General features: G+C 40.4%; 3 protein-coding genes across 9 annotated transcripts; 2 read left to right on the top strand and 1 right to left on the bottom strand.

The window, feature by feature from the left end:
• Positions 1–247: 247 nt before the first annotated feature.
• On the bottom strand, positions 248–2,304 carry pomk (protein O-mannose kinase). 3 transcript variants are annotated; one of them, XM_077622022.1, is made up of 3 exons: positions 2,107–2,304; positions 1,287–1,439; positions 248–1,212 (listed from the first exon to the last, which is right to left on the bottom strand). In XM_077622022.1, exons 2-3 carry the CDS (start codon positions 1,383–1,385, stop codon positions 421–423), a joined length of 891 nt encoding a protein of 296 aa, XP_077478148.1. In that variant the 5' UTR covers positions 1,386–1,439; positions 2,107–2,304; the 3' UTR covers positions 248–420. The 3 variants fall into 3 exon arrangements, with proteins under 3 accessions (XP_077478148.1, XP_077478146.1, XP_077478147.1); XM_077622020.1 differs by having other exon boundaries at positions 1,287–1,562; positions 2,107–2,303; XM_077622021.1 differs by lacking the exon at positions 2,107–2,304 and adding an exon at positions 1,631–1,789 and having other exon boundaries at positions 1,287–1,562.
• Positions 2,305–2,430: 126 nt separating this feature from the next.
• On the top strand, positions 2,431–17,498 carry pam (peptidylglycine alpha-amidating monooxygenase). Of its 4 annotated transcripts, none has more exons than XM_077622011.1 (27): positions 2,431–2,551; positions 4,627–4,728; positions 4,807–4,918; positions 5,098–5,221; positions 5,355–5,412; positions 5,624–5,711; positions 6,830–6,921; positions 7,005–7,088; positions 7,420–7,468; positions 8,345–8,412; positions 8,500–8,580; positions 8,678–8,754; positions 9,079–9,182; positions 9,323–9,516; positions 10,010–10,069; positions 10,417–10,695; positions 10,893–11,022; positions 11,560–11,676; positions 11,774–11,846; positions 12,376–12,586; positions 13,326–13,529; positions 13,638–13,762; positions 14,060–14,156; positions 14,259–14,309; positions 14,548–14,778; positions 14,982–15,041; positions 15,987–17,498. In XM_077622011.1, the coding sequence occupies exons 3-27, from the start codon at positions 4,827–4,829 to the stop codon at positions 16,157–16,159; spliced, it is 2,922 nt and encodes a 973-aa protein (XP_077478137.1). In that variant the 5' UTR covers positions 2,431–2,551; positions 4,627–4,728; positions 4,807–4,826; the 3' UTR covers positions 16,160–17,498. The 4 variants fall into 4 exon arrangements, with proteins under 4 accessions (XP_077478137.1, XP_077478140.1, XP_077478139.1 ...); XM_077622013.1 differs by having other exon boundaries at positions 2,515–2,551; positions 4,627–4,665; XM_077622012.1 differs by lacking the exon at positions 2,431–2,551 and adding an exon at positions 2,832–3,031.
• Positions 17,499–17,935: 437 nt separating this feature from the next.
• On the top strand, positions 17,936–25,260 carry pdzph1 (PDZ and pleckstrin homology domains 1). 2 transcript variants are annotated; one of them, XM_077622010.1, is made up of 14 exons: positions 17,936–18,173; positions 18,278–18,399; positions 18,769–18,865; positions 19,572–21,143; positions 21,222–21,383; positions 22,272–22,433; positions 22,577–22,678; positions 22,751–22,861; positions 22,927–23,105; positions 23,165–23,322; positions 23,401–23,443; positions 24,290–24,485; positions 24,747–24,864; positions 25,054–25,260. In XM_077622010.1, the coding sequence occupies exons 3-14, from the start codon at positions 18,805–18,807 to the stop codon at positions 25,151–25,153; spliced, it is 2,964 nt and encodes a 987-aa protein (XP_077478136.1). In that variant the 5' UTR covers positions 17,936–18,173; positions 18,278–18,399; positions 18,769–18,804; the 3' UTR covers positions 25,154–25,260. The 2 variants fall into 2 exon arrangements, with proteins under 2 accessions (XP_077478136.1, XP_077478135.1); XM_077622009.1 differs by having other exon boundaries at positions 17,937–18,173; positions 24,729–24,864.
• Positions 25,261–25,374: the final 114 nt, after the last annotated feature.

Raw genomic sequence — 25,374 nt, 5'->3', positions numbered from 1 at the left:
CAATCTTATTGGAATTTGATGTGTTATTGCCAATTGATAGATTTTAACATTAGGTGAATAGGGATTTAATGACTATTATTATTTAGGCAGTGGCTCCGTTGCCGTAGTTTCTTACTATTTACCCCACACAGAATCCTTACCGGCTAAATAGCCCTGGGACTATTTGACCGGTTACCGGCTAAGGAGCCACTGCCAATTAAATAAGTGGCAGAAAATGTATTTGTTTGTTATGATATAACCACAATAATCTGATCAAATGACCTTTATTCCATGTATTCAATAGGGAATATGCTGTTAGTACCTTCCCATAAAGCATTGGCAAAACGTTACTAATAATGTAAGACGTGAGTTGCTTTTAAAACGAAGCAATTTGTAAAGTAACAGACTTTAAAAAAATAATCAAGTCTCCCAGTTATCTTTTCAAGTCACTAGGGCAACACTGCTCTTATTTTGAAATGAGAGAGCGTTGTCCCGTGCCATGCTGCTATAAAGTGCCTTGTAAATCATCAAAACATCCAACGCCGAAGGACGGAGTTTTGGTTCTTCTGCCTTGCACTTTTTATGAATCTCAAAGAGATGAAAGTGTATCAAATCTCCCGCAGCGACTTTTCCTATCAGGAACTGAACGACATCTGGGATCTTCCAGATATCCGTCTTTTCATCATACTCGCGCATGAGTTCATTTGAAAAAGGAGTCCCGACGTTCTCCAACGGCCATCGCTGTTCTGGCGCCACAAAGTCCCCTCTGAGCTCCCGAGGACCGCATTTCACCAACAAACCCCTGGATGGATCCACCTCAGGTAGCGCGTCGAGGTCATTCACCACCAAGTGGAAGTCATTGGTGAGCAAAAATTGGGAAAGGGTTTTCTCCAACGTGTTGGAATCGCACATTACCCGCCGCCCGGCCGGACTGTTGTGCAGGTAATGGAGGATAGCGACGTAGTCTATGGCCAACATCAGCCTCGTCCGCCAAGTGTCGCGGCGTTTTTGCTGGTCCCGTGCCAGCGCTGCGTCCAAATTGAGAAGCGACCCCAGTGGGTGATACTCGGTGACCATGGTGTGGTTTTCCAGGCAAAATCCCACCAACTGCACCACCCGTGGGCCCTGCAATGCCTTTAACATGGACAACCCATGGAGAAAATCCTCAGAGTAATCCGCAGTGGACAATTTGGACACGGCCACTTTTTGACCCTTCCATTCTGCCAAGTAAACCTAAGAAGCAAAAATGCGGGTTAAAAGATTGCACGATTTTACACAAAAATTAAAAATAAAGTCATCTGCGGGACCTTCTTTACTCCACCGTGGCCGATTAGCTTCAGCTTGCGGACATCTGATTGGATCAGGGTGCAATTAAGCCAAGGGGTGCAGTTCTTCATGGTTGGCATTTTAAAATGTTGAGCCAAACAGCCATCGTGGGAGGAAAATGATTGTCCATCTGACTGATACACAGATTCCAAATACAGATAGATCAAGATGTTGCTCAGGAGCAAAACTCCAAGGCAGACGGCCACCACTAAAGTCCTCTGGTAGATTGAAAGGCTGCCTTGATGACGCATGTTGTACTGAAATCATCAAATAAACAACTCAATTAAACAGTAAAAAACATTTTAAAACTTTAGGAAAAACCTACTGTATCATGAAAAACTATTCGATAGGGTCCTTCATTCGAGGAAAAGGCCTGCTAGCTTTGATGATTATGTCTTAAAATTTCAAAAAAAATACATTAATGTACTTTATATAGTGCATATTATGCCACCACTGTGGATTGAAAATAAAGCAGGATGCCCCGCCTCTTGTTAAAACTGGACAATAAGCACCCAATCAGAATTCGCCCTGCATCACGCCTCCTGATTGGTTGAGAATAGTGGCAGATTTCTAACATGAAGTGAATTGCAACCGTACGTTTCGAAACGTAATACGTACGCTGCATGAAACACGTTTTACACTTGCGGTATTTCACATTACGATTATGGAGCACGTTTTACGCTTGCTGTATTTCACGTTACGCTTATAGAAGCAATCTAAAGCCATACTTGGCTTGTTAAAAACCCGGAAAGCATCGTTTTAAAAATGGGGAAAACGAACAGATCGTGTGAATTTACTTACCTAAAACCCCACTGAGTAAAAGGAACCTTTTCACAAGTTGAAAAGGTTTGAAAACCATTTATCATAATGCCATTATTGCAGCGTACGTAAAGATTTCTTGCAATTTGACTAGCTTTGTGCAAACCGGAAAAAAACATCCGCTTCCTTTAAAATCTTCAGAGTAAAAGAAAGCAGTTTGGATTAGGTTTTGAAAATTAGATGCAGAGTAGTTTTCACGGCAAAATAATGTAAATGTATTTTATATAGTTTTTATTTTTCTTAATTAAACAAGCTGGGGTCAAAAGTTTCCCAATAATGACGAATTTTAATCCGTTTTGGGATGTTTTATTTTGGGATAATTTGGAATTGAGGCGGATGTATCTCTGTTACTGACAAGATTATTCCATTAGCATGACTGAAGTCACCATCATATTACATTCGATACAAGCACATAAACGGCGTGCAGGTAATCTCTCGTTCATATTTACTTTACCCAAATAAAACAATCTATTGTATGGATAACCTGTTTATATAGTCTACCAAATGAATGAGCTAATATGCCATTTTGCCTACCAAAAGCTATTTTATCCAATGTCTTTACTTGTTACATACGCACGTCTTATGATTAGATAAATAAATTCAGCTTGTATGATTACCCAGCTGTTGTTAAATGTTTATTAGTGGCTCTATTTCAACAGTTTAAAATGGCTATTTCGTAGCGTTGAGCAGCTTCCTGTTTATTTACGCCGTGAAGTCTTGCAGAATCTCAAGACATTGCACAATTAATACCTCGCAATTGGCGAGTATTTAAAAAAAATATGCGAACAACGCACTTGTAGCCTAATCTTCACCTCATTTAACGTATCGTATTTATTTTGTAAACGGTTTCAAGCTAGTTCAGCTGGACGTTCCTTCCTGTCAAATGCATTTGAACATTGTGTTACAGGTAGGATGGTGTCTGTTATTGTGTTTTCTCGTAGAAGACGTGCTGCATTTCATGAACAGACTCGGCCCCGTTTCCATAGTTTCCTTCCATCTCCTCCCTTAGGATGGGATGTCAGGACGTCACTGTGCGGTTCAGTCGCCTCCTCCCCCTGTTACTTCCACCTGACTGTTGTTATGGATGAGTCACACAGTAATGACTCATAGCGATCATATCTTGCCTCGGCATCACGTAGTTTTGAAAAATGTACACATGAATCCTTTCCATTGCAACGGATGCAATTGTCATAACCCACGGCACGGAGATAGTGTAGTACGGATATGATGTGATTGTGTTTTAATTCGGTAAAACATTGAGAGTGATGTGGCCCGGTGGAATAGTGGCTGGTGTATTGGGCTCGCAGTTCTGGGTTCGAGGGTTCGATCCCGGATGGGTCCTCACTGTGTGCAGTTTGCATGTTCTCCCATGGGCTTATGTGGGTTTTCGCCAGGTACTTCGGTTTCCTCGCGCATCCCCAAAACATGCTAGGCTAGCTGGTTGAGCACTCTAAATTGCCTAACCTGAGCTATGATTGGTAGTCTTTTGTCTCCTTGTGCCCTGTGATTGGCTGGCAACCAATTCAGGGTCTTCCCCAGAGTAGCTGGGATAGGCTCCAGCACCCCCCATGACGCTTGTGAGGATAAACGGTTGAGAAAATGAATGAATGAAAAAAAAGCAAAGCAAATGGCTCTTTTATGGACACGCTAGCACACAATTTCTACTCATATAGAGACCCTGAAGAGCTACATATTGGATTTTTTTTCCATTTTCTGCAGTAAATTATAAAATCATAATCAACTATGATCAGGTGTATTCTAAATTATTACACAAAACTGTTGTTTAAAATGGAACTGAGCCATCTGACTAATAAAAAATATATACGAAAGAAAAAGGAAGCAGTGCTGAGCCTACCTAAAAATGTACAATCGGCCTGTAATGAGTAAAATAAGTTATTTGTGGATATCTGAACACGGTCTGGCCTGCCTTGCGCCTTCCTCATACGGTACAATGTCTACTCTAGGCTTGTTTCACAACAGTTGAAGCGCAGTCATTGAATTATTTACACTGTCAGTCAATAGCTTGAGTAGAAATGGAAGTAAGCTCCGTACAGCAGGGATGTAAACTGATTCATTTGCGTAAAGTCGATCTGTAGTCACTCCAAATTGGGAAAAATTGACAAGTGCTACTCCACAAAGTGCGTTTTCCCAGTAAAAACATAAATAAGTAATATAAAAATATAAAAAGTCAGGTCCTGCTCAAAGTTTTTTGATGAAAGATCCACTTTTCAAGGAGCCAACTTTGTGCATTTTAATAAACCTGATGCCAGCAAGACCAACATAGTGTAGTTGGTATGTAGTAATCGTGTTTGAACACGCGATGGTGCTGTTTCCCAGCTCAAGCCCCATATAAAATTTTACTACAAATCCAATCCTTGGATCAACTCTTACCATCATGCGACCTCCCAATAGCGTATTAGCGATGGACGTATTGAGCACCCCGGTTCTAGACTCAGGCCCATGTACTAATTATGTTCTAATTATGTGCATCTTCTTCCCCAGTTGGTGGAGACCCAACCAACGGCTAATCATGCCTACAGAGTGAGTGCTTCCATTCTTCCAGTTTACCTTCCTCATCTTCTGGCTCGGAGCAAACCTAGCGAGGTAGCGACGGACTCTCCCGGAGTTTTGCATTTTTTTTTTCAAAGGTCACGGCTAACAGTTACCGTCCCAATTTTGCAGGGATTAAAACCGCAACCACGATGGCTCGCCGTGGCTTATGTGTGATGCTGCTCGCATTGGTTTGTAAAAGTTATAGCCAGGAATCCTTGAATCCGCTCTACAGGTCCAAACGGTAAGAAAATAGCAATTTTTTTGGTCATTGGTAATCAGATAAGGAAGAGATTTCTTATGGTTGTCCATGAAATGAGCTTTGAGCTAATAGACCTGTTCAATGTAGTCTGTCAAAATGGGTTATAATAACGTTATCCAATTAAAATCGGATGCCTGTAATTTGAAAATGTTTCATACCAGGATTCCAGAAAGTGTCGGATCCGATTCCGGTGATTGTTTGTCAAGTCCAAGTAGGTTACAAGGCTCAACAAACTCTCCCAACTTCTCCATGGATCTTCGGATGCCCGCCGTCATCCCAGATGACGTAAGGCTACTCTATTAAAAAAAAAAAATCAATGGCCGGTACACACAATCACTTTAAATTTGAATGGAATCAAATGTCCCTCATTGAACTGCTTTTTAGATTTATATTGTTTGCATTTTTTTTAACACTCTAGTCGGACACCTACCTTTGCATGGCGTTTCCTGTGCCCACTAGGCATACCTTATACGTAGGTGAGTAATCATATTTATCAAAAGTCTAGTACTCCCAAAAGCGTGTTTCATCTATTAGCAAATTGGCGTCCTCATCCTCAAAAATGAGCACAAGATTCATGTGAAAATCATAGAATAATAATATAATCTATTTTAACTGACAGCCCGTTTGAGTTCAGTTATCTTCTCAGGTTAAGTCTTTTATTTTCTTAACCATATTGTGGCCTTTCAGTGGACTTTATACCTCAAGCCAGTATGAAGACAGTCCATCACATGCTGCTGTTTGGCTGTAGAAGCCCCGTCTCCACTACCGACTACTGGTAAAATCTCATTTATTTAACCGTTATTCCATATTTGTTCATTTTTATGTCTTATCTCTTTTCGTTAGACTACTATTGACATATTGACAATTTTCATCGCATTACTTCAGCCTGCTTAGGGACCTCAATACTTATTTATTAGGTTGACTACTACATACCTCTACTTACGAATGCCTCTAGGTATGAACGTTTCAGTTTACACATTTTTTTATATGCAAAGGAGTGACTCGAGATACGAATAAGATGCAAGATACGAAATCCCCCAAAAAGTAAATGCATTTCCTTATCCGTTATTTTATTTTGAATAAATTCCTTATAATTTTCTAATTTTTGTGTGTTTCCTCACATCTTTCATGCAAAATTTTAATTTTAAAGGGTTTAGTTGGTAGTTGTGTGAGGACCGTGAAACGAATGAGAGAATTTACATATAATGTACACCTCTACTTACGAAATTTTCAAGTTACGAAAAAAGTCTTGGAACCAATTATTTCGTAAGTAGAGGTACGACTGTACTTATTTATTATATTAACTACTTATTTATTGATTATTTATTCATTATTATTAATTAATTAATTATCTGTTCATTTCTTTGTTAGTTGTTGTTATTTATGCACTTGCCAACTTATTTATGTTGTGGCTACTTATTATGTTGACTACCTATTTATTCATGTACTATTTATGATCTTTTATTTATTTGTCTGTTTGTTTTTTGCTGTTCTTTGTGTTTACGTCTCATTATACTTGTATAATGACAACAAAAGCATTCAATTCAATTCAAGTTAATCATATTTATTACTTTTCTTCCTTAGTAATAAATAATATTATATTTGTTTACCAAAATGTGTGTTCTCATTCTCACTGACTGAGAGATTTTTTTTTTTTTCCCCATAACGTTCCAGTTTGGACTGCAACAAAAACAACAGCAGTTCGTCATTAATAGTCAGCCATTTTAAAAGATAATTTTGCCTTAGGCACTGTTAAAATATTTCAAGGTCTAGCCAATGTTTTTCCTCTCGATCGCAAAATTATATCACATACTAAAATTGCTGCAAATTGTTGTATGAAATTGTTTTTTTGTCGGTATATAATTGACAGACTGCGACATTTTTCATTTCTAGGGACTGCGGTAGTGGACAGGGAACTTGTGAGGATAAATCGTCCATTTTGTATGCTTGGGCACGAAACGCGCCGCATAAGAAACTACCAAAAGGTACTTTTTTGACACTGAATTTGATAGTTTTAGCCAAACTTGTGTTTTTCCTGCATTTTGACTTTGTCTTTCTTTTTTGATAGATGTCGGCTTTAAAGTTGGACCCAGTTCAGGAGTTTCTTACTTTGTGCTGCAGATTCATTATGGAGACGCTACTGCTTTCCAAGGTAAGACTATAAATTTGTAAATGTGCTCACAAATAAAAAATGCTAAAAAAATGCTGTTCCGAATTGGTAGTGATACATGACTGACTAAATCATTCATGATTAATTTATGATTAATTATTGACTTTGTGAGTTGGATGCAATTGTATTTTGGTTCTGATGTTTTTGGAGCCCAGCTTTAAAGCCAAAGTATTATGAAATAACATGGGCCCCCAATCATTTGCCTTAAGCCTAAAAATGTTACACTTGAGTATTGTAAAATTGTATTGAGTTGTTTTGTCCGTCTGTTTTGCATTCTAATCACTTGAAATAATTGTTTCCCCCTCTTGTACAGATCACCATAAAGATTGCTCAGGGGTCACTCTTGAAATGACTTCCACCCCGTGCGTATCTTATTTTTTTCCTATGGAAAATATCGTTAAGTCAATTCAATAATAACGCTTTGTTGAGACTCCTGTGTTTTCTTAGAATTGCAATAGTAAATTGTAATTCCCATTGGAAGTCTTGGAGTTCCCGTAGAGTAAAAACAGTAGGAACCCCAATTATAACTTTTTTTTTATTCAGGGCTGAGTCCTAGTAGTAGTAAAAGTGGCTTCCGCTTACGAGTTACAGCGTGGATTTTCAAATTTTTATCAACTTAAAAATAATAATAATAATAATAATAGTGGAAAAAAATAGCGAAGTAGTGAATTCGCGATAAGTGAAGACGCAATAATCGAGGGATTACTGTATTTCCCAAAAATGGTGCTAATTGTAATAACAATGAAAATAATCACATTTTTATGAACTAAAAAAAAAGAAAAACATTTTTGTAGTAAAAGTGACTTTCGCTTATGAGTTTCTGCGTGGATTTTCACATTTTTATGAACTTTAAAAAAATATTTAAAAAAAAATTTAATTGTGAAAAAAATTGCGAAGTTGTGAATTTGCGATAAGTGAAGACGCGATAATCGAGGGATTACTGTACTTCCCAAAAATTGTGCTAATTGTAGTAACAATAAAAATAATCAAATTTTTATGAACTAAAAAAGAAAAAAAATGTAGTAAAAGTGACTTCCGCTTACCAGTTTCAGCGTGGATTTTCACATTTTTATGATCCTTAAAAAAATATTATTTTTCAAAAAATAGTTAATAGTGGAAAAAATCGCAAAGTAGTGAATTGGCGATAAGTGAAGACGCGATAATCGAGGGATTACTGTATGCTCAGCCTACACCAGATCGTTTCAATACCGCTTTAAGCAACGTTTTGTCTTTTGCAGGCAGCCTTTTACCGCCGGTATATACTTGCTCGGTTCCGTGGGCACTGTTATACAGCCAGGAAACACAGGTAGGCCGTTATTTTTCACTTAAAAAAAATCAATTCCACACTCCGTCAGCTTTAAAAAAAAACTCAATTCTACTGTTTATTCATTAGTTACGAATGCGGACGTGGCCTGCGACTACACCTCATATCCGATTCACCCATTTGCCTTTCGGACCCACACGCATCGTTTGGGTAAGTCAAAAAATATTTGTATTTTTCAAGCAACAGAAGATGGAGAGAGAGTCACCAATTGACCAACCTTACTATTTATTCAATCTTTTTCCAATAGGGAAAGTGGTCAGTGGTTACAGGGTCCGAAATGGAGAGTGGACTCTAATTGGGAGACAATCTCCTCAACTACCACAGGTATGAAAAAAAATAGATGAAAATATATATAAAAAAAAATTGCAGTTTCCCACTCCAAAAATGTTAATGTCAGTTAATGATAACCCAAATAGACATAAAAGGCAATAGATTGCTAGAGTTTTATTTGAAAATATTTCACATTAACAATCAAAATCAATAGCCAAATGATGTAAAAGTTCATGTACATTGACCATTGAGCCCAAACTCAAATTTTGCTTCAATGTGACATGATGTTGGCCAATAACTAAAAGAGTGTTATGAAAAAGATGCTAGATTCCAACTCATGTAACCTGCACATTTTGACCAAAATGGTTGTCTCCACAGGCTTTCTATCCCGCAAACCATGACGTGGATGTGCAGTACGGCGATATGCTGGCGGCCAGATGCATGTTTACTGGTGAAGGGAGAACCACAGAAACATATATTGGGTAAGTTGCACTTTATATCCCAATCCTTTTACTTCTTAAGGAAGGGGCAAGACAACAACCATTTTTTTGTAGTTAAAATCAATTGTAAAGAAGGGTGGTTAGTGATATTAGTTCATGCGTTTTTTTTTCTTTTATTGCAGGGGTTCTTCCAATGATGAAATGTGCAACTTTTACATGATGTACTACATGGACAGCAAACACGCCGTACCATTCATGACGTGCATGAAGCACGGCTCGGCCAAATTGTTTCAACACATTCCGGCCGAAGCCAACGTTCCCATCGCCGTCAGTCCTGAAAACATCAACTCTATGATGCATATGGGACATGAATCAGGTACTTTTTGGCATTAATGTCATGTGCAAACATGCGATAAAATCCCGCTACCCCAAAATCTACGGACATGTTTTTTTTTCTCCTCTAAAAAATGTACACAACATAATAGCGTTTCAATTTTTAGCCATTTTGTTGGTGATATGTTTAAAAAATAATTATTGTGAAATTAAATATGGATGAGATGGTCAGTTGAAGCTGTAGTAGTTTCCAAATTTTCATAAAATAATTCAGCAAAGGCTGAAAGTATGCCAATGCTGGTCGTTGTTTTTGTCTTTTTTTAGGGAAGCAAACGTTTTATTGTCACTTTTTTTCTGGTTTGAAATATACGTGATGTCATGACATTTTGGAGGGGAATTAATTCACTTCTTAATTTTTGGAAGAGGGCTATAAGTGCAACCCCAAATGAAATACATTGTATTCACCCCTCTTCTCTATAAAAATTAAAATATGAGTTAATTTGTTTATCACCAACTCTTTTTTTTTCTTCTCTTAGGACGCCATGATAGCACATCCACCGCAGATTCAACCAATGAAGAGCAGCCTTTTGATCAGGGTAAGCAAGACTTTGAATTGTCATTACATCTAACTTCACAGTCTCTTATCCTCCTCAAATTTGTCCTCTGTAGAGGACATTTGTAAACTCAAATATCTCCCACCCAGTGCATCCAATCGCATGAACTCCTTTTGTGCTCTATATATATATTTACAGTAATCCCTCAAATATCGTGGCTTCACGACATCGCAGATATTTTTTTGGGGGGAATTTTTTGTTTTTGTTTTTAATTATAATACCGTTCTTTCCATCTTTGCCCTGTTACTGCAATAAAGCTTACACTTTTCTCTTCCTTCCTCCTATATTCCCATCTCTTTCCTTTTTCTCTTTTTCTCTCTCTCGCGCAGGCGATCTCTATTCTTTAATGTCCCAGCTTCTGGGCCCTAACAAGGACGCGGTAGACCTTCCAAAGTCCAACCGTGCCGTGGAGACGCAGAGGGCCCAGCCCGAGCTGGTGGCTCAGATCCGTAGCTTAATCCAAAAGCAAAACCCGGGCCCTCCCGGTTCTTCCGTAGCCTCCCAAAGCGGAAGGCGCCCCGTTCTGATGAGAAACCGAGTCCACAAATTCCATCAGCTGGAGACCGCGCCTAAGATGGCAAAAAGCCAGCTGCGGTCTCAAAGACCAGGTTTGTGCACGGCTGGGGGGAAACCAGACCATCAGCCGTCCCCGCTGTGCTCTTGCGTCATCCATCTTCAAAATTCTGATCTCAGAAATTCATTTTCCTCTTCTACTTCCTTCTTTTTTCCTTCGTAAAGTATGACGTAATGATATTTACCGTCTGTTTATGTCGGCTCTCATTTGGCAATTCAACTATTGTTTTAGATTTGCATCTGCAGCACGACACAACGTGGCCGCAGAATTCTCTCCAGCTGGGTCAGGTGTCCGGACTCGCCGTCGACTCGGAATCGAACCTGGTCATTTTCCACAGAGGTGACCACCGCTGGGGTGCCGAGTAAGTTGTTGTCAATTCAACATGGTAATGACAAATATCGTAAAAAAATAAAAATAAATTATATATATATATATATATATATATATATATATATATATATATATATATATATATATATATATAGCTTTGCTAGTGATGTATTATCTGAACGATAAGTTACACCTGTTATAGTTTGGCTGGGCTTGCGACCAATACTAGTGTTTTTTTTGTTTGTAGCCCCCAAAAAGCCAGTTCTGGTTTTTTTTTAAGGCTATTGTTATTTGAAAAAAGATTATTTTAAACAGATGCCTATTCATTACCCTGTTGTTCTCAATTTTACTATTGTAATTTTGACTTATGTTTGTTCTTGGTCCCCAAAAATGTGACTTACATACACTTTTTTTTTTACACATCTTCATTGTGTATTCTTTGGCTGGTCGCGAGATATAGTCCGAAAAATACAGTATATATGTTGATGTCGTTTTTGTAGCTCCAATTCAATATATATCCGAGGTTTGACTAGATTTTGTGACTGACATTTGCCATCCGCCTTTTCAGTTCTTTTGACGCCCAGGCTATGTATAGGAAGAGATTTCTTGGACCTATTCAACAGTCCACCATTTTGGTCGTTAACGCGGATAACGGCAACGTCCTCAAGGCCTCGGGAAGAAATATGTAAGTCACCCAAGTGCCCAAAAAGTGTCATTTAATTCCAGAAATATTGAAAGATTTAGAACATTCTTAAATGCATTTTTTTTTTTAAATCTTGCAGGTTTTACTTACCCCACGGAATAACAATAGACAAAGACAATAACTACTGGGTAACAGATGTGGCTCTTCATCAGGTATTTTATTTTTGACCTTGTACCAAATATATATTTTTTACCAATAAGTGAAGATTTTTGGCCTGTAATACATTTTTCAACTTTCACGTGCAAAACATTGTGTCAAGCCTTTTGTAGAAAGTGTTTTGAATGACCGAGTTTTCTCGCGTATAAGCCGCCGTACTTTTAAAATTGCCTTAAAATGGTTGAATTTTACAATTTATTTCGCACAAGTGTTTTGAATGACCATATTTTCTCGCGTATAAGCCGCCGTACTTTTAAAATTGCCTTAAAATGGTTGAATTTTACAATTTCTCTCGTATAAGCCGCCCTGACTCATAATTTTCACCTCCATATTCATGGTTTTAATAGGGAATAAAAAACATCATCATTTTTTGAGCGACAAATACAGTATATATGCAAGAAAATACAGTAAATGTCTGATGGTAAAGTGTTAGAATGGTATTTTTCTGCTTTTTTTAAATAACAATGCAAGAGCATTTTAAAATGTAGGTTTGAAATGTCAATTTCTTGGACTCTCTATTGTCAGGTTTTAAAAGTTAGCAGCGATGGCAACGACAGAGTCCTGTTATCTCTGGGAGAGCCTTTCACGCCAGGAAGTAGCCACAGCCATTTTTGTCAGCCCACCGACGTGGCGGTGGACGAGGAAAGCGGCAATATTTTCGTGGCCGACGGCTACTGCAACGCCAGGATCGTGAAATTCTCGGCGGACGGACGATATATTTCCCAGTGGGGAGCCGGTAAGAATATCTTCGGGTGGTCGGTCTTAAAGCTTAGGTCTGGGGGCCAGATCCGGCCCGCCGCATCATTTTGGCGGGCCGCAAAAGTCAATCAGGTGTATCGACTTTTGACATTTCTTGCGGAAATATCATTTCTGTAGACGTCAATTCGAGAGCAAGAAATATAAAAATCAGAGAATACTTAGCATTTTGTACTTTCATTTTATTTTATTTTTACAACGAATAGTTTATACTTTTGAATATTTTCTTTTCCCTTTTTGTTTCTCTTCGTAAAACTGTAAATGATAAAAAAGAAAAATGACTGAATAGTAAATACAAGAATTAAAAACTTTGAACAATTTTTTTTGGTTCAAAAGCAAACTATTAATATAATGGCAGTTTTGGAAAAAGTAAATGAAACAAATAAAAATGCAAAATAATTGTTATTAAGGCCTCAGAAAACTAGTTGGACACATTTTAGCTTGTTTTTTTAGATTAATATTGACAGAAATTGGCCCTCTGAAGGAAAATCATAACTATAATTTAATTTTGGACAGAGATAAGATGTCCAATCCTGGAAATCTTGGGATCAATCGAATGATTGCTGCCAGGCCTCCCCGTTAAAGTGGATTGGCTTTCCTTCCCTGTCAATGGCAGCCATTGAGTTAAAACTGTTCAAACAGTCGAAAAGTTGTTGCAAATAGAGAAAAAATAAAATAAAAATAAGGTGTTGACGGTTGAAAATTGCGTCACCACTTAGGCTCATCTGACCGGAGAAGGCGCATCCCATTCCGGATCCCTCACAGCCTGGCGTTTGCGCCCGGGAGAAAGGAAGTGTGCGTGGCCGACCGGGAGAACGCTCGCGTCCAGTGCTTCGTCGCTCAAACCGGAGAGTTTGTCAAGGAGATCAAAAAGGAGGAGTTTGGAGACAGCCTCTACGCCATCGCTTTCAGTCCGGCCGGAGGTGAGGCGGGCTTAGGGACATTCGTGTTGTATATACTGGATGTTGTTGTAGTACGTTGTCCAGAGAGCGCTACTTTTTTAGCTTCATTTCTGATGCGTTTGCGTGCAGGCGGAGATGGCGTCCTCTTTGCCGTGAATGGGAAATCCGGATCGGAAACTTTGCCTCCCCCCATTGGCTTTGTGATCGACGACGCCACCAAGGACGTCCTGGATACTTTCAGCCCCAAGAATACGGTAAACAAAATGGCGACGCCTTCCGGTTGTCGTATTTCAAAGTATTAAACGTTAGAAGGGCGGTGGAAAAGCGGTTAGCGCATCAGCGCGTCGGCCTTGCAGTTCTGGGGTCCAGGGTTCGATTCTCAGCTGGGTTTGCGTGTTCTCCCGGGCTTGCGTGGGTTTTCTTCGGGTCTTCCGGTTTGCTTGCAAGCTAAGATATGACTGATTGCTTGTTTGCCTCCTTTGCCTCCTTGCGATTGGCTGGCCACTCATTCCAGGTGACTTTGAAATGATGCATACTAAATGCATTTTCAGGAGTTTGAGATGCCTCACGACATTGCGGTCACCCAAAATGGCAGCGTATTTGTGGGGGATGCCACTAGCAACAGGGTCTTCAAGTTTACTGCAGAAAGTGAGCTCTTCTTCTTTGGCAGCTACTTTTTGGTTTCTGAAGCTTTCCAATTCTCGTTACATTTGACATTTTTACTTCTTTTCCTCACTTTTCTTCTCACAGAAGCACATCGTTCCGTCAAGAAGGCCGGCATTGAAGTTCAGGCACTTGAAGGTGGGGAGCAAACATCATTCAATTCAATAAATGTCGATTTGGAGCTATGTTTTCAGATCATGTCGCACTTTTGTTCTTGAAAAAACTCCATTTTTTTTCAAAGAATGTGATTCTGTATACAATATGTGGTCTCATCCTTTTTATTAATAAAAGAAAAAAAACACCGGGTGTTCAGAAATGAATTTCTCAAATAAATGACCTGACATTTTTTCTCCCACATCAATTTCTCTCCATGTAGAAATTGAGACATTTATCCAAACTAAGGTGACGCCCGAGCGCAACACGTCAAGGACGACAGCGGTTGGACCGAAGCCATTTTTGTCCCAACATTTGAAGCCACCAGAAGAAGAGAAGGAAAAAATTGTAGGCAAGGCACAAGGTTTTCAACCGGTGATCATCACCGTGCTTTTGCTCATCCCGCTTGCTCTCGTTGTCGCCATCGGGGTCTTCGTCTGCTGGAGAAAAAACAGTACGTATGGACTAGGACCACCACCACATTATTCTGTTATGTATTTCACTTTTCCATCTGACTTTTTCCTTTTAAAAGGAACAGACATTTATTTAGAGGAAAAATAGTCGGCGAAAACAAACGGAATTTTTACTTGTGCCTAAAATCATCAATTAAATGAACACCTAAACTCTTTGTTAATTGCTTTTTTCATCTGCATGTAGATCAGAGTGAGGTGAAGTCTGAGGCCAGCTCTGTTGGAGGGATTTTGGGAAAAATCAGAGGTAGGTCACTTACAAAAGAATTACGGTGATCCCTCGAACATCGCGGATCATTTGGACCAGACATGGCCGGGATAATCGAAAAAACGCAATGTAGGATCACCCCTATTATTACTGCGTGAAAACAGTATGTAGTAATAATAGGGGTGATCCTACTTTGCAGTTTTTCGATTATCGCGGCCACGTGTGGTCTACATGATCTGCGATATTCGAGGGATTACTGTACTTTTTTTGTAGCCTTAATTCAAAATCAAGAATTAGTATTTTTGTAATAAACTAAGCACCGTTGGCAGTAAAAGGATCCTTTTTTTGAAACACAAACTACTTATAACACAGGTGTCCAATTGGCGGCCCAAGGGCCAAATCTGGCCCGCTGCATCATTTTGTGCGGCCCGAGAAAGCAAATCATGGGTGCCGACTTTCTGTTTTGGATCAAATTCAAATGACGAGTATAGATGTATATTATATTTCCTGATTTTCCCCTTTTTAAATCAAGAATTGCAATTTTTTTATCCATTTTTTTTTCTTTTGTGCTTTTAGTTCAAAAATCCTTTTTAAATTCAAAAATAATAAATATATAAAAATATTACACAAGATACACATTGTTTTATATCTATAAAAAAAAGAATACTTAGGGCTTTTGATCCAGTTCTTTTAATCCGAAATAAAAAAAATCTAAATATTATATCTAAAAAGGCCCGAGTAAAATCGAGTTGACGTTAATGCGGCCCGCGAACCAACTCGAGTTTGACACTCTTGACTAATAAGATGATGAAAATGAAGTCGAGCACCTTTTTGAGAGACGATGCGGCCTCTTTTACGACAAACTTTCACAGAAAAACTAATTTCTAGATGTTTTCTCAGTAGGTTTTCCAAAACGAGCTTGTTTTGGGGGCTATAATGGTCACAGTAACCTCATTTTTGACATCTTTCCTCCTTTCTGTTCAGGCAAAACGGTGGGCAGCCTCAATCTGGGAAACTTCTTTGCCTCGCACAAAGGTTACAGCCGGCAGGGATTCGACCAGCTCAGCACAGAAGGCAGCGACCAAGAAAGGAACGAAGAAGAGAGCAGCGAGTCGGAGAACGAAGAGTACTCGGCTCGGCCCCCGGGTTCCTCTTAGGAGCCCCCCTTTCTCAAAAAAGGTGGCATTCATTTCACGACTTTTTTTCTTTCCGTACTCAAATGGCGTTTGCGTTTTTTTCCTCGGTACTCGGACGTTTCGTTGAAAGACGTTTGGTCCCCGGACGTTTGGTCCCCGGACGTTTGGTAGAACGGACGTTTGGTCGCCGGGTTGTTACTTTTGAAACCAGCTCTCAAAATTATAATCATGAGAGAGAGAGAGTGAGTTTAATATCTAAATATGTAATATCAAAATATCAACAGTAAACTCTCGGTCATAATTTGACAGCGAGCAAACCCGGCGACCAAACGTCTGGTCGACCAAACGTCCGGGGACCAAAAGTCTTTCGACGAAACGTCCGGTCACGTTTTTCCTCCGTCGGCCAAACACGAGCTCCATTCAACCAAACGTCGTGACGTTTTTGAGTCTTTTGTTGGTCTCAAGTGACGTTTTTTCCACTTTGTATCTTGCGATATTTTAGGGCCGCATCGCAACCAGCACGAGCCGTTCAAAATGTCCTTCAAAACCCGTTTCTTTGCTCTCATTGGCTGCCGTGATAGCGAGCGGCGGTCGAAACGGGAGGGGCCGACGGCCGTCATTGGCTGCCGGACCTCCCGGTTCAAGTGGATTTATTTTAAAGCATGCTGCTTTGTGCTGGTTGTCGTGCATTAAAGAAAACTACTGTATACAAATAAGACCGATTTTGTTTTTTTGTTTGTTTTTGCTCTTTCCCATAACCAAGGTTATATAAGAAACGAGATTTGGACCGTTGTTAGGATTCTGGAGTAAAAACAAAATGTATATTTTCATTTGACGTAAAATGACTAGTATGACACGAAAAAAAAAAGAATTTTTCCGTGTATTGAAATTGCACTTGTTGTATTTGCATTCATTTTCCAGTCCACTTTTTTTTGACTCGATCGCAATTTTGTGCCTTTTCATATTTTGCCTTTTGTCATCATCCGCCATTTCAAAAGTGCTGCTAACGTAGCTTATGCTCTTTTTCTTCCTTCAGCTACGGTGGAAAGCTTGCGTAATTACTCAAACTTTTCTTATGAGGGGAATGTTAACGGTCCAGAATGGTGAGCAAACAAAGGGTGGCCATTTTGAACACTTTGTTTTTGTTTGTTTTCAAATTTTCAATCCACTTTTCTTCGACCTGAACATATCCGTTCATCCGCTTCATTTGCCCTTTGAATGAATAACGTATTCAAAGCATGCCATAGAAATAGAATGTCGCTATTACACGTCAACCGATATTTATTGTGACACTGGTTTTGCTGCAAAGGTACTATTTTAGTAACAATGTTATTTGTGTAATAAAGTGTTTGCAAAGCAACCCGCGGGTGTTTGATGACTCGGCTAATTTCGAGCTTGCTAAGCTAGTTTTCGAAAAAAATCATTGGAGAAAGTGTCCAAAACTAAAGTGTTTTAGCGGTTGCTTTTCATTAGCACTTAAGGAAAGTAACGCGTGACCGGACGATTCGCCGAAAGACGTTTCGCCGACGGACAGTTCGCCGAACGGACGTTTCGCCGAAACGGGATTTGCGCGCTCGCCCCGCCCCCGTATCGTGTGTGTGTATATGTTTTACAACCTCGGCACAAAAAACAACACAATAAGAAACATCCTCACTTTTATTTGTTTAATAAAATAATACATTAAACACTATTTTTTTCGGCGAAACGTCCGTTCGGCAAACTGTCCGTTCGGCAAAACGTCCCTCAGCGAAACGTCTTTCGGCGAATCGTCCGAGTACCAAAGTAACGTGGTCCTTTAAATCGTCTCCAGTGGAGAACTGTGATTGGCAAACAGAAGGGATATCGAATTAATATGTCTGGCATGGGCGACGCTGGTGGTGAGAGCTGCCAAGATTAGACGGAATAAGCTGCTTTGCGTTTGAGAATAGAAACAATAAGAAGCAAGTGGAGCAGTCTGCAAGCACACCAGAGCACTTGAGTCGTACTTCTTCACTTCATACGTGGTGACATTTTCAGCACTATTTCACATGTCAAGGTAAGCCAACATTTTTTTTTGGAAGCATTACCTTGTTATTTGTGTCTGGATGCTAACAGTCATTTCCCTGAAATTTTATGTTCAAATTGTCAATTTATATCTAGATTCAAGATGATTTTTGCTCGCGGACAATGGAACCATGGACACAACAAGACAAAGGACTTGGACTAAAACTCCCATTTACTTTTTAAAAATTTATATCAAGTGGAGAGGAACTATTTTCACCGTGAGTACAGTATTTAAAGTAGTTACATTTTTAAAATTATTGTATTCATTATATTTAGATATTAATACAGTACAGTCTTTTATAGCTGTAATGTTTTATAAATAGACACTTTTTGATCACTGTATTTCTGTATAGGTGCAAAAACATGTATAGGGGAGTTAGAATGGGCCTGACCCTATTTTGCGGTTTTTCGTGTATGGCGGTCATGTCTGGTCTAGATTAACCGCGATATTTGAGGTATTACTGTAATCCTAAAAAAATGTTTTATTAATTTATTCCCTTTTGAGAAGGCAGACGTTCTGATTGGGAATAGCTCAAGTCGTACTTGAAACAAGTGAGCATTTTTCACATGTTTAAATTGTAATTTAGTCTATTTTAGAGATTCTGAAAGTGGCGGTTTGAAGAATGAGCAAGCGGGGAAGAAGGAGACACAGCAGGAGGAGAAGGAGCTCCAGCAGAAGTAAACGTGAGTACGTCATGTTGGTTAATCCGGTGCTTAGCCATCACGTTTTCGCCGCACCTTTGTCAGTATTTAAGTGGCTGGACTCGTATACAATGATTGGCTTCCAGTTAGGTAGCTGATTTAGCCTATTTTGGTCAGACGTTTCGACCCATTCACAGATTTTCAGAGATATCCAATTGGTTTGAATGAACATCATTTACGTCCTCATTTTTATTTTCACTAAATATATAGCTTTTATAGTGGAATTCTATAAATAGTCACGGCTGATAATTTGACAAGACTGATGATTTATATATGTATTCATTTTATTTCATGACTTTTTACTGCATTCATTTGCTTTCTCCTTTTGGTTGAGATTTTATAACATACAGTAATAGCTGGTTTATCACGGTTAGTAGGTTCCGAGACCCCGATAGGTCAATTAGTGCTTTTATGATGTCTTTTTAATATTTCTTGGACTTTTTATAGCGTCTCCGTACATTTAAAAAAAAAAGGTTTTGACCTAATCTCAAATAATGACTTGCCTTTTCCTCCACATTTCATGTTTGTATTATTGTTCCTATACTACTATATACTATCTTAATAATAATATTTCTTCATGTTATGTTGTGTTGACATTCCATCAAAATTTAAATCGAAACCGACGACACAACTTTTTGTAGCGTTCAAAATGTTCATTTCACAAATGCGCACATTCTCTTTCTTTCAGAGACTTTTTACAGCGTACCATTCATTTCGTACAAGCTTGACAAAAGTGCGGGTGGTAAACACGAGGGTGCCGGAGAATATCTCCCAAAGGAAAAAGTGGGATCGTACGATGTTGACGAGGATGACAAACGCGACAACGCCCCGCCGAGGGAGAAAAGACGAAAACGAGATTATCACGTGAGTTTGTTTCAGGACCAAAGTTCTCATACCCTAAAAACAGAGAAGACGGAGGTGAAGATCGTCACGTCTGTCTCGGTGGATAACTTTAAAGACGCGCCTGTGAAGATCACATTTCAGCATTCACGGGAACCTTTCGACGAACATCTTCCGGTAACCAACATTATAAATATCAACTGCGTCGGCCCACGTATCAACCTGCAAGTCCGAGAAATCGCCCCGCAAACCTCCTCCGGCGTCAACACCACCATCGTTCTCATCAATGAGGAGAAAAACCTCGACCAGAGCCAAGATGATAGTCCACGGAATGCGGCTAATGGAAGTCTAAGCGGGTTAAATGATACCCTGAGCCCGCGCAAAGACTCGACAAAAAACCATGGCATACGCGCAACGCCAAGTCCAAGCGATGATCGAGCCAGGAACGACGAGCTCTCGAGAACGAAGAAAGTTTTCCGCAAAAGTTACAGTAGCGATCATTTATGGAACATTCCGCCTACCTCGACGTCTTTGGAAGGTCTGGTTTCCGATCTGGCTTCCTGTAACATCGCTTCGGAAACACGAACAAAGAGATTTGAACCCGAATCCGGGAACGCGTTTTATGACGGGGTTCAGGAACACGTGGAGACCTCCCCTTTGTTCGATGACTCATCATTCAGCGACAGATCTCATTTGACCAAAGACTTCCTCGATTGCCCAACCGGAAAATCTCACGCCAGACCTAACAGTGTAGAAGACGGAAACGCCTCGTTTCCGCCGAGACGGCGCCAGACCTTTCCCGGCGTTTCAGTCAGTCCAAAATGGAGGCGAGATCATCATCTCGCATCCTACGGCGGGTCCTGTTCCTTGGGAAACGGGTCGCCAATGAGCCTGATGAAAAGTGGCGGGATCCCAAATATTCCTAGAAGACGATCCCTCCTGGTGGCGGCGGCGGTCCGCAGACTTGGAGAAAAGCGGAATGGTGATGATTTTGTGGACCAAAGTGAGGTGACGGATAGTGGTTTTGACCAAGAAATGGGAGAAGTGGAGTGCTCCAGTCCAAAAGCACCCATAGCAATGGGCATTAACGTGATCCCGCCATCTCGCAGTGCCTCCGAAGACCGCATAGGGCAAAGCCAAACCGCTTTTTCAAGCCAGAAATGCCGAGGCGAAAACCTTCCAGTCTCCGCGTCAAGTGGTTTTCTGGTGGACTCGAGATCGAGAGCGGCTATTTGCACCCAGGACCAAATTCAGTGGTCCAACGCTCAACACGCCACTCTTTCACTGCCTCTGGAAATTGACAAGACGAGAGATCTAGCGGATAAGAGGACACGCTCTCTAGAAGTTTTTGCTTCTAATCAACGAGCAGCGGACGGCCAAGAACATTTTGAGGGGCCAGAGAAACCGTCTACGAGCAGGTGTAAGTTCCAGGAATGCGCAATGACCAGGCCGATCTCGCAAATGGTAGTTTCAATCGTTCTTGTGGCTCCATTTTTAGCTTCGCTGGAAATCAAGGACCACCTGAAAGTGGCGAGCTTGAAAGACGGCGAAAGCAGTCCGCACGACTCCTGGGCCAGGAGGCGGAAGCTCTTCAAGGACAGCAAACAGTGGAGCTCTGCTGGGGGAAGCTCCTTCACCAGCGACATCGCAGAGGAATCAGGTAGTATTAGTACTAGGAGTAATAGTATTAGTAGTAGCAGTTGTAGTAATAGTAGTAGGGAGTTGTGTTATGGATCTACTAGATGGAACTGTGGCAGTAATAGTAGTAGTAGTACTAATAGTAGTAATAGCAGTAACGGTAGTAGTATTAGTACTAGCGTTAAGAGTAGTAATATTAGTAGTAGCATTAACAGTAGTAGTAGTATTATTTTTTAAACACCACAGTAGTAGTAGTGGAAGCCGTCGTAGTAGTAATAGTAGTAATAGCAGTAACAGTAGTAGTATTAGTACTAGTGTTAACAGTAGTAATATTAGTAGTTGCATTAACAGTAGTAGTAGTAGTAGTATTTTGTAAAGACCACAGTAGTAGTAGTGGAAGCCGTTGTAGTAGTAGTATTAACAGTAGTAGTAGTAGGGAGTTGTGTTATAGATCTACTAGATGGAATTGTGACAGTAGTAGCAGTAACAGTACTAGTATTACTAGTGGCTTTAACAGTAGTAGTATTAGTAGAAGCCATAGTAGTAGAAGCCATCATAGTAGTAGTAGTAACAGTAGTAGTAGTAACAGTAGCAGGAGTAGTAGTAGTAACAGTAGTAGTATTGGTAGTAGGGTGTTGTGTTATACAGCCACCAGATGGAACTGTGGCAGTAGTAGTAGTAGTAGTAGTAGTAGTAGTAGTAGTAGTAGTAGTGGTGGTAGTGGTAGTGCTAGTAGCGGTAGTAGTAGTAGTAGTAGTAGTAGTGGTGGTAGTGGTAGTGCTAGTAGCGGTAGTAGTAGTAGTAGTAGCAGTAGCAATAGGGGTTTGTGTTATACATCCACGACATGGAGCTATATCCTTTTTGATTCTTTCTGCTTCTGATACATTCCTATTTTCCTTCCTTTGGTTAGTCTCCGAAGACATTCCCTCAATGGACCTGACCATTCCAGACCATGAAAACGAGGGATTTTATGCAGAGACTTTCCACTCCGTGGCGTGGCTGTACCAAAAGGAGAAAGAAGTTCCCGCCTCCAGTCCATCCGGTCTCAAGGCAAGATCTCCACTCGTTTCAAGTAAGCTCAAGTCCGTCCGAACGTACGGGAGATTAGAAAAAGTCCTCGCACTAAGTCAATCAACCAAATCTGACGCTTAGACTTTTCCCAGACGATTCTCACGTCGTCAATAGAATTAAACCCGCATGCTTTTTTCTCTCCAGTTCGCGAGAGGACCGTCAAAGTGGACAAAGGCTTGGGGGAGTATCCTTGGGGATTTCGAATACAGTACGCCAAACCCATCGTGGTGACGGAAGTCGACACCAGTAAGAAAGAAAAATGCCAAAGCGCATTCAAAGATGTCGCCGTCCCACGCTGTTGCGCTTGCCCGCTTACAGACGGGGCCGCGGAAGAAGCCGGTTTAGCGGTGGGCGACTACGTCCTGGCCGTCAACGGAACCGACGTCACCAGCATTTCGCACTCCGAGGCGGCCCAATTGGCCCGTCAAGGTACGTCGCTTTGCCGCCACCGCCGTTTCCGTCGAGAAGCAACTTTAACGCCATGACCGTCGCAGGTCCCGAGGAGCTGACCTTGACCGTCGGCTCCGACATCGGCCGCGCTCCCAACGTCCCCCGGCCGGCGTGCCGGGGGTACCTCCACAAGCGTACCCAGTCCGGCCTGATCAAAGGCTGGAGGAAGAGGTGGTTCGTACTCACCCCCGACGCCTGGCTTTGCTACTACAAGCACAAACGGGTGAGCGCCAGACCGCCGTCACGTCCCGCCCGACGCCGACTGACTCCGATTCGTGGCAGGACGAAGGCAAATGTCAGGCCGTGGCGGCTTTGAAAATGGAGGGCGCCGAGGTGGGGCCGGACCTCTCGCTCGGGAAAGCCTTCGCGCTCAAATGCCAGCCGGCGTCCGCCGAAAGGACGTACTACCTGTGTGCCACTTCCGGTCAGGAGATGAAAAGGTATTGCGGCGTGACCGTAAAGGATCGGCCATGACGAGTGTGCGGATAGTCAAGGTTGGTTGTGGTGGTTTTCTTTAGGTGGTTGGAAGCCATGGAGAGAGCTATTCATCCTATCATACAGGTAAGACTTTGGAACATGATCAATGTAATAACTGCAAACCGGTGCATGACCGCTAGCGCCTAGCAACATTGTTAACCGACAAACCGGCTCATTCGGTCATCCCTAAAATAACTTATTTATCTATAGTGTATGCTTGATGTTTTTAAACAAAGACAATAAATGCGTCATAGTAAAGTTGAAGTCAGAGTAACATTTTGGAATTGTTAGGGACCAAATTTAATGTATAGTAAGGCTTTATTTGTTTAGAGAAAAAAGACCATGTATAGTAAGTATTTTTTTAAGTATACCATGTTGTATAGTAATGGCTTTTTATATGACCATGTATAGCAAGGCTTTTTCTTTAAAAAAGGCCTGGATAATAGGTACGTTTTTTGTCTTGTAAAAATAGACCATGTATAGTAAGGCCTTTTTTTTTGTTAAAAAAGACCATGCAGAATATAGTATAGTAGGGCTTTTTTCTTGTAAAAAATGACCATGTATAGCAAGGCTTTTTCTAAAAAAAAAGAAGGATTGGATAATATGTTTTTTTCTTTAAAAAATGACTAGGTATAGTAAGGCTTTTTTGTAAAAAAAAAAAACCAAAAACAGGCTTCTATCCTTAAAAAAGACCATGTACAGTCATGATTTTTTGTTTAAAAAGACCCTGTATAGTAGGTTTTTTTTCCTTATATAAAAAACATGTATAGTAAGGCTTCTTAAAAAACATTCTTAATGTCTACTACGTTAATGAGCACGATTTGCTCCTATGGGTTGGGGCGGGGCTTACCCTAATCCAGGACCTACTGACGCCCTTGACCGAAGCAATTTGATGACGAAGGCTAACGTGTCGACCCGTGTCGTTTTCAGCACCACGTGTGGGAGGACGTGACCAGACACAACTGGGCGCTGCCCCCGCTGGCTGTCAAAAACCCAGAATGCCTGGGCTTGCTTCACAAAATGGACAAAAGCAAAGACAGCAAGGACGCCTGGGTGCAGCATTATTCCATTTTGAAGGACGCCTGCCTCTACTTGTACAGCGGAATCCGGGCAACACGTGCACGTGGTATGCAACAGAAAAAAATAATAATAATTAAGAATACATGGGGGTAGTATGTACCGTATTTTCACGACTATAAGGCGCACTTAAAAGTCTTAAATTTTCCCCAAAATGTGTGCTTTATATATGGAAAAAAATAAAATGGGTCATTCATTGAGGGGTGCGCCTTATAATGTGGTGCGCCTTATAATGCGGTGCGCCTTATAGTCGTGAAAATACGGTATTTTTATATTTTTTCTTATGGATCAGGAGCCATCTACCTTCAAGGTTACATGGTGAGGGAGCAACATTTTGCAAGTAAGAAATCCACCATTGAGCTCAAACCGCCATCTGATGAGTTTAAAACCTTCTACTTTTGTGCGGAGAATCCAAACGAGAATAAACGGTGAGGAACTTTGCCTTCTAAAAAAAAAGATCTTCAGTCTGAGGAACTGTACTTTTAAAATTAAAATGCACTTCTAAGGGTTGCTCATCTTGGATAAAGTCTTTTGGTGTAAGTTAGTGTCTTAATACAATATTGTGTGTTTTATTGAAGTAGAATGACGTTTTAATGTCATTTTTTGTACTTTTACAGATGGATTACTGCTTTAAAAGCGTCAATTAAGAAGTGGCTGCCTTTACGTCAAGCCCTTCAAGACTACATGGGCGGACCACCAGAGGCCACACGAATGTAGAAAAATGGCTTTCGAACAAGTCATGGCAAAAAAAATAATTTTTTTTACTCACCATATTTTAGCTAAGAAGAATTCATCAAAAAATAAAATGTTACGTACAACGCCAATCACTTTTTGGAGTTACTTTTTGACCAGATGGCACCGTTTTTCTTTCTAAATTATTCAGGGTTCTCAGGAGTTTTGTTTGATTTTTTTGGAACATTTTTAGGCGTTATTATGGG

Source organism: Stigmatopora argus, chromosome 16 (assembly GCF_051989625.1).
Source record: "Stigmatopora argus isolate UIUO_Sarg chromosome 16, RoL_Sarg_1.0, whole genome shotgun sequence".
Classification (NCBI taxonomy): domain Eukaryota; kingdom Metazoa; phylum Chordata; class Actinopteri; order Syngnathiformes; family Syngnathidae; genus Stigmatopora; species Stigmatopora argus.
The sequence above is the reverse complement of the archived record's forward strand: the minus strand, read 5'-3'. Positions and strand labels throughout refer to the sequence as shown.

What these genes read in the sequence shown, in the direction of transcription:
- pdzph1 (XM_077622009.1), top strand. Translation starts at nt 18,805, where the DNA reads ATGAGCAAGCGGGGAAGAAGGAGACACAGCAGGAGGAGAAGGAGCTCC. An exon ending in GAGCTCCAGCAGAAGTAAAC is followed by an intron (nt 18,866 to 19,571) that starts GTGAGTACGTCA and finishes TCTTTCTTTCAG; the next exon opens with AGACTTTTTACAGCGTACCA. An exon ending in AATCCAAACGAGAATAAACG is followed by an intron (nt 24,865 to 25,053) that starts GTGAGGAACTTT and finishes GTACTTTTACAG; the next exon opens with ATGGATTACTGCTTTAAAAG.
- pomk (XM_077622020.1), bottom strand. Translation starts at nt 1,556, where the DNA reads ATGCGTCATCAAGGCAGCCTTTCAATCTACCAGAGGACTTTAGTGGTG. An exon ending in GCCACGGTGGAGTAAAGAAG is followed by an intron (nt 1,213 to 1,286) that starts GTCCCGCAGATG and finishes TTTGCTTCTTAG; the next exon opens with GTTTACTTGGCAGAATGGAA.
- pam (XM_077622011.1), top strand. Translation starts at nt 4,827, where the DNA reads ATGGCTCGCCGTGGCTTATGTGTGATGCTGCTCGCATTGGTTTGTAAA. An exon ending in TAGGCATACCTTATACGTAG is followed by an intron (nt 5,413 to 5,623) that starts GTGAGTAATCAT and finishes GTGGCCTTTCAG; the next exon opens with TGGACTTTATACCTCAAGCC. An exon ending in TATACAGCCAGGAAACACAG is followed by an intron (nt 8,413 to 8,499) that starts GTAGGCCGTTAT and finishes TTTATTCATTAG; the next exon opens with TTACGAATGCGGACGTGGCC.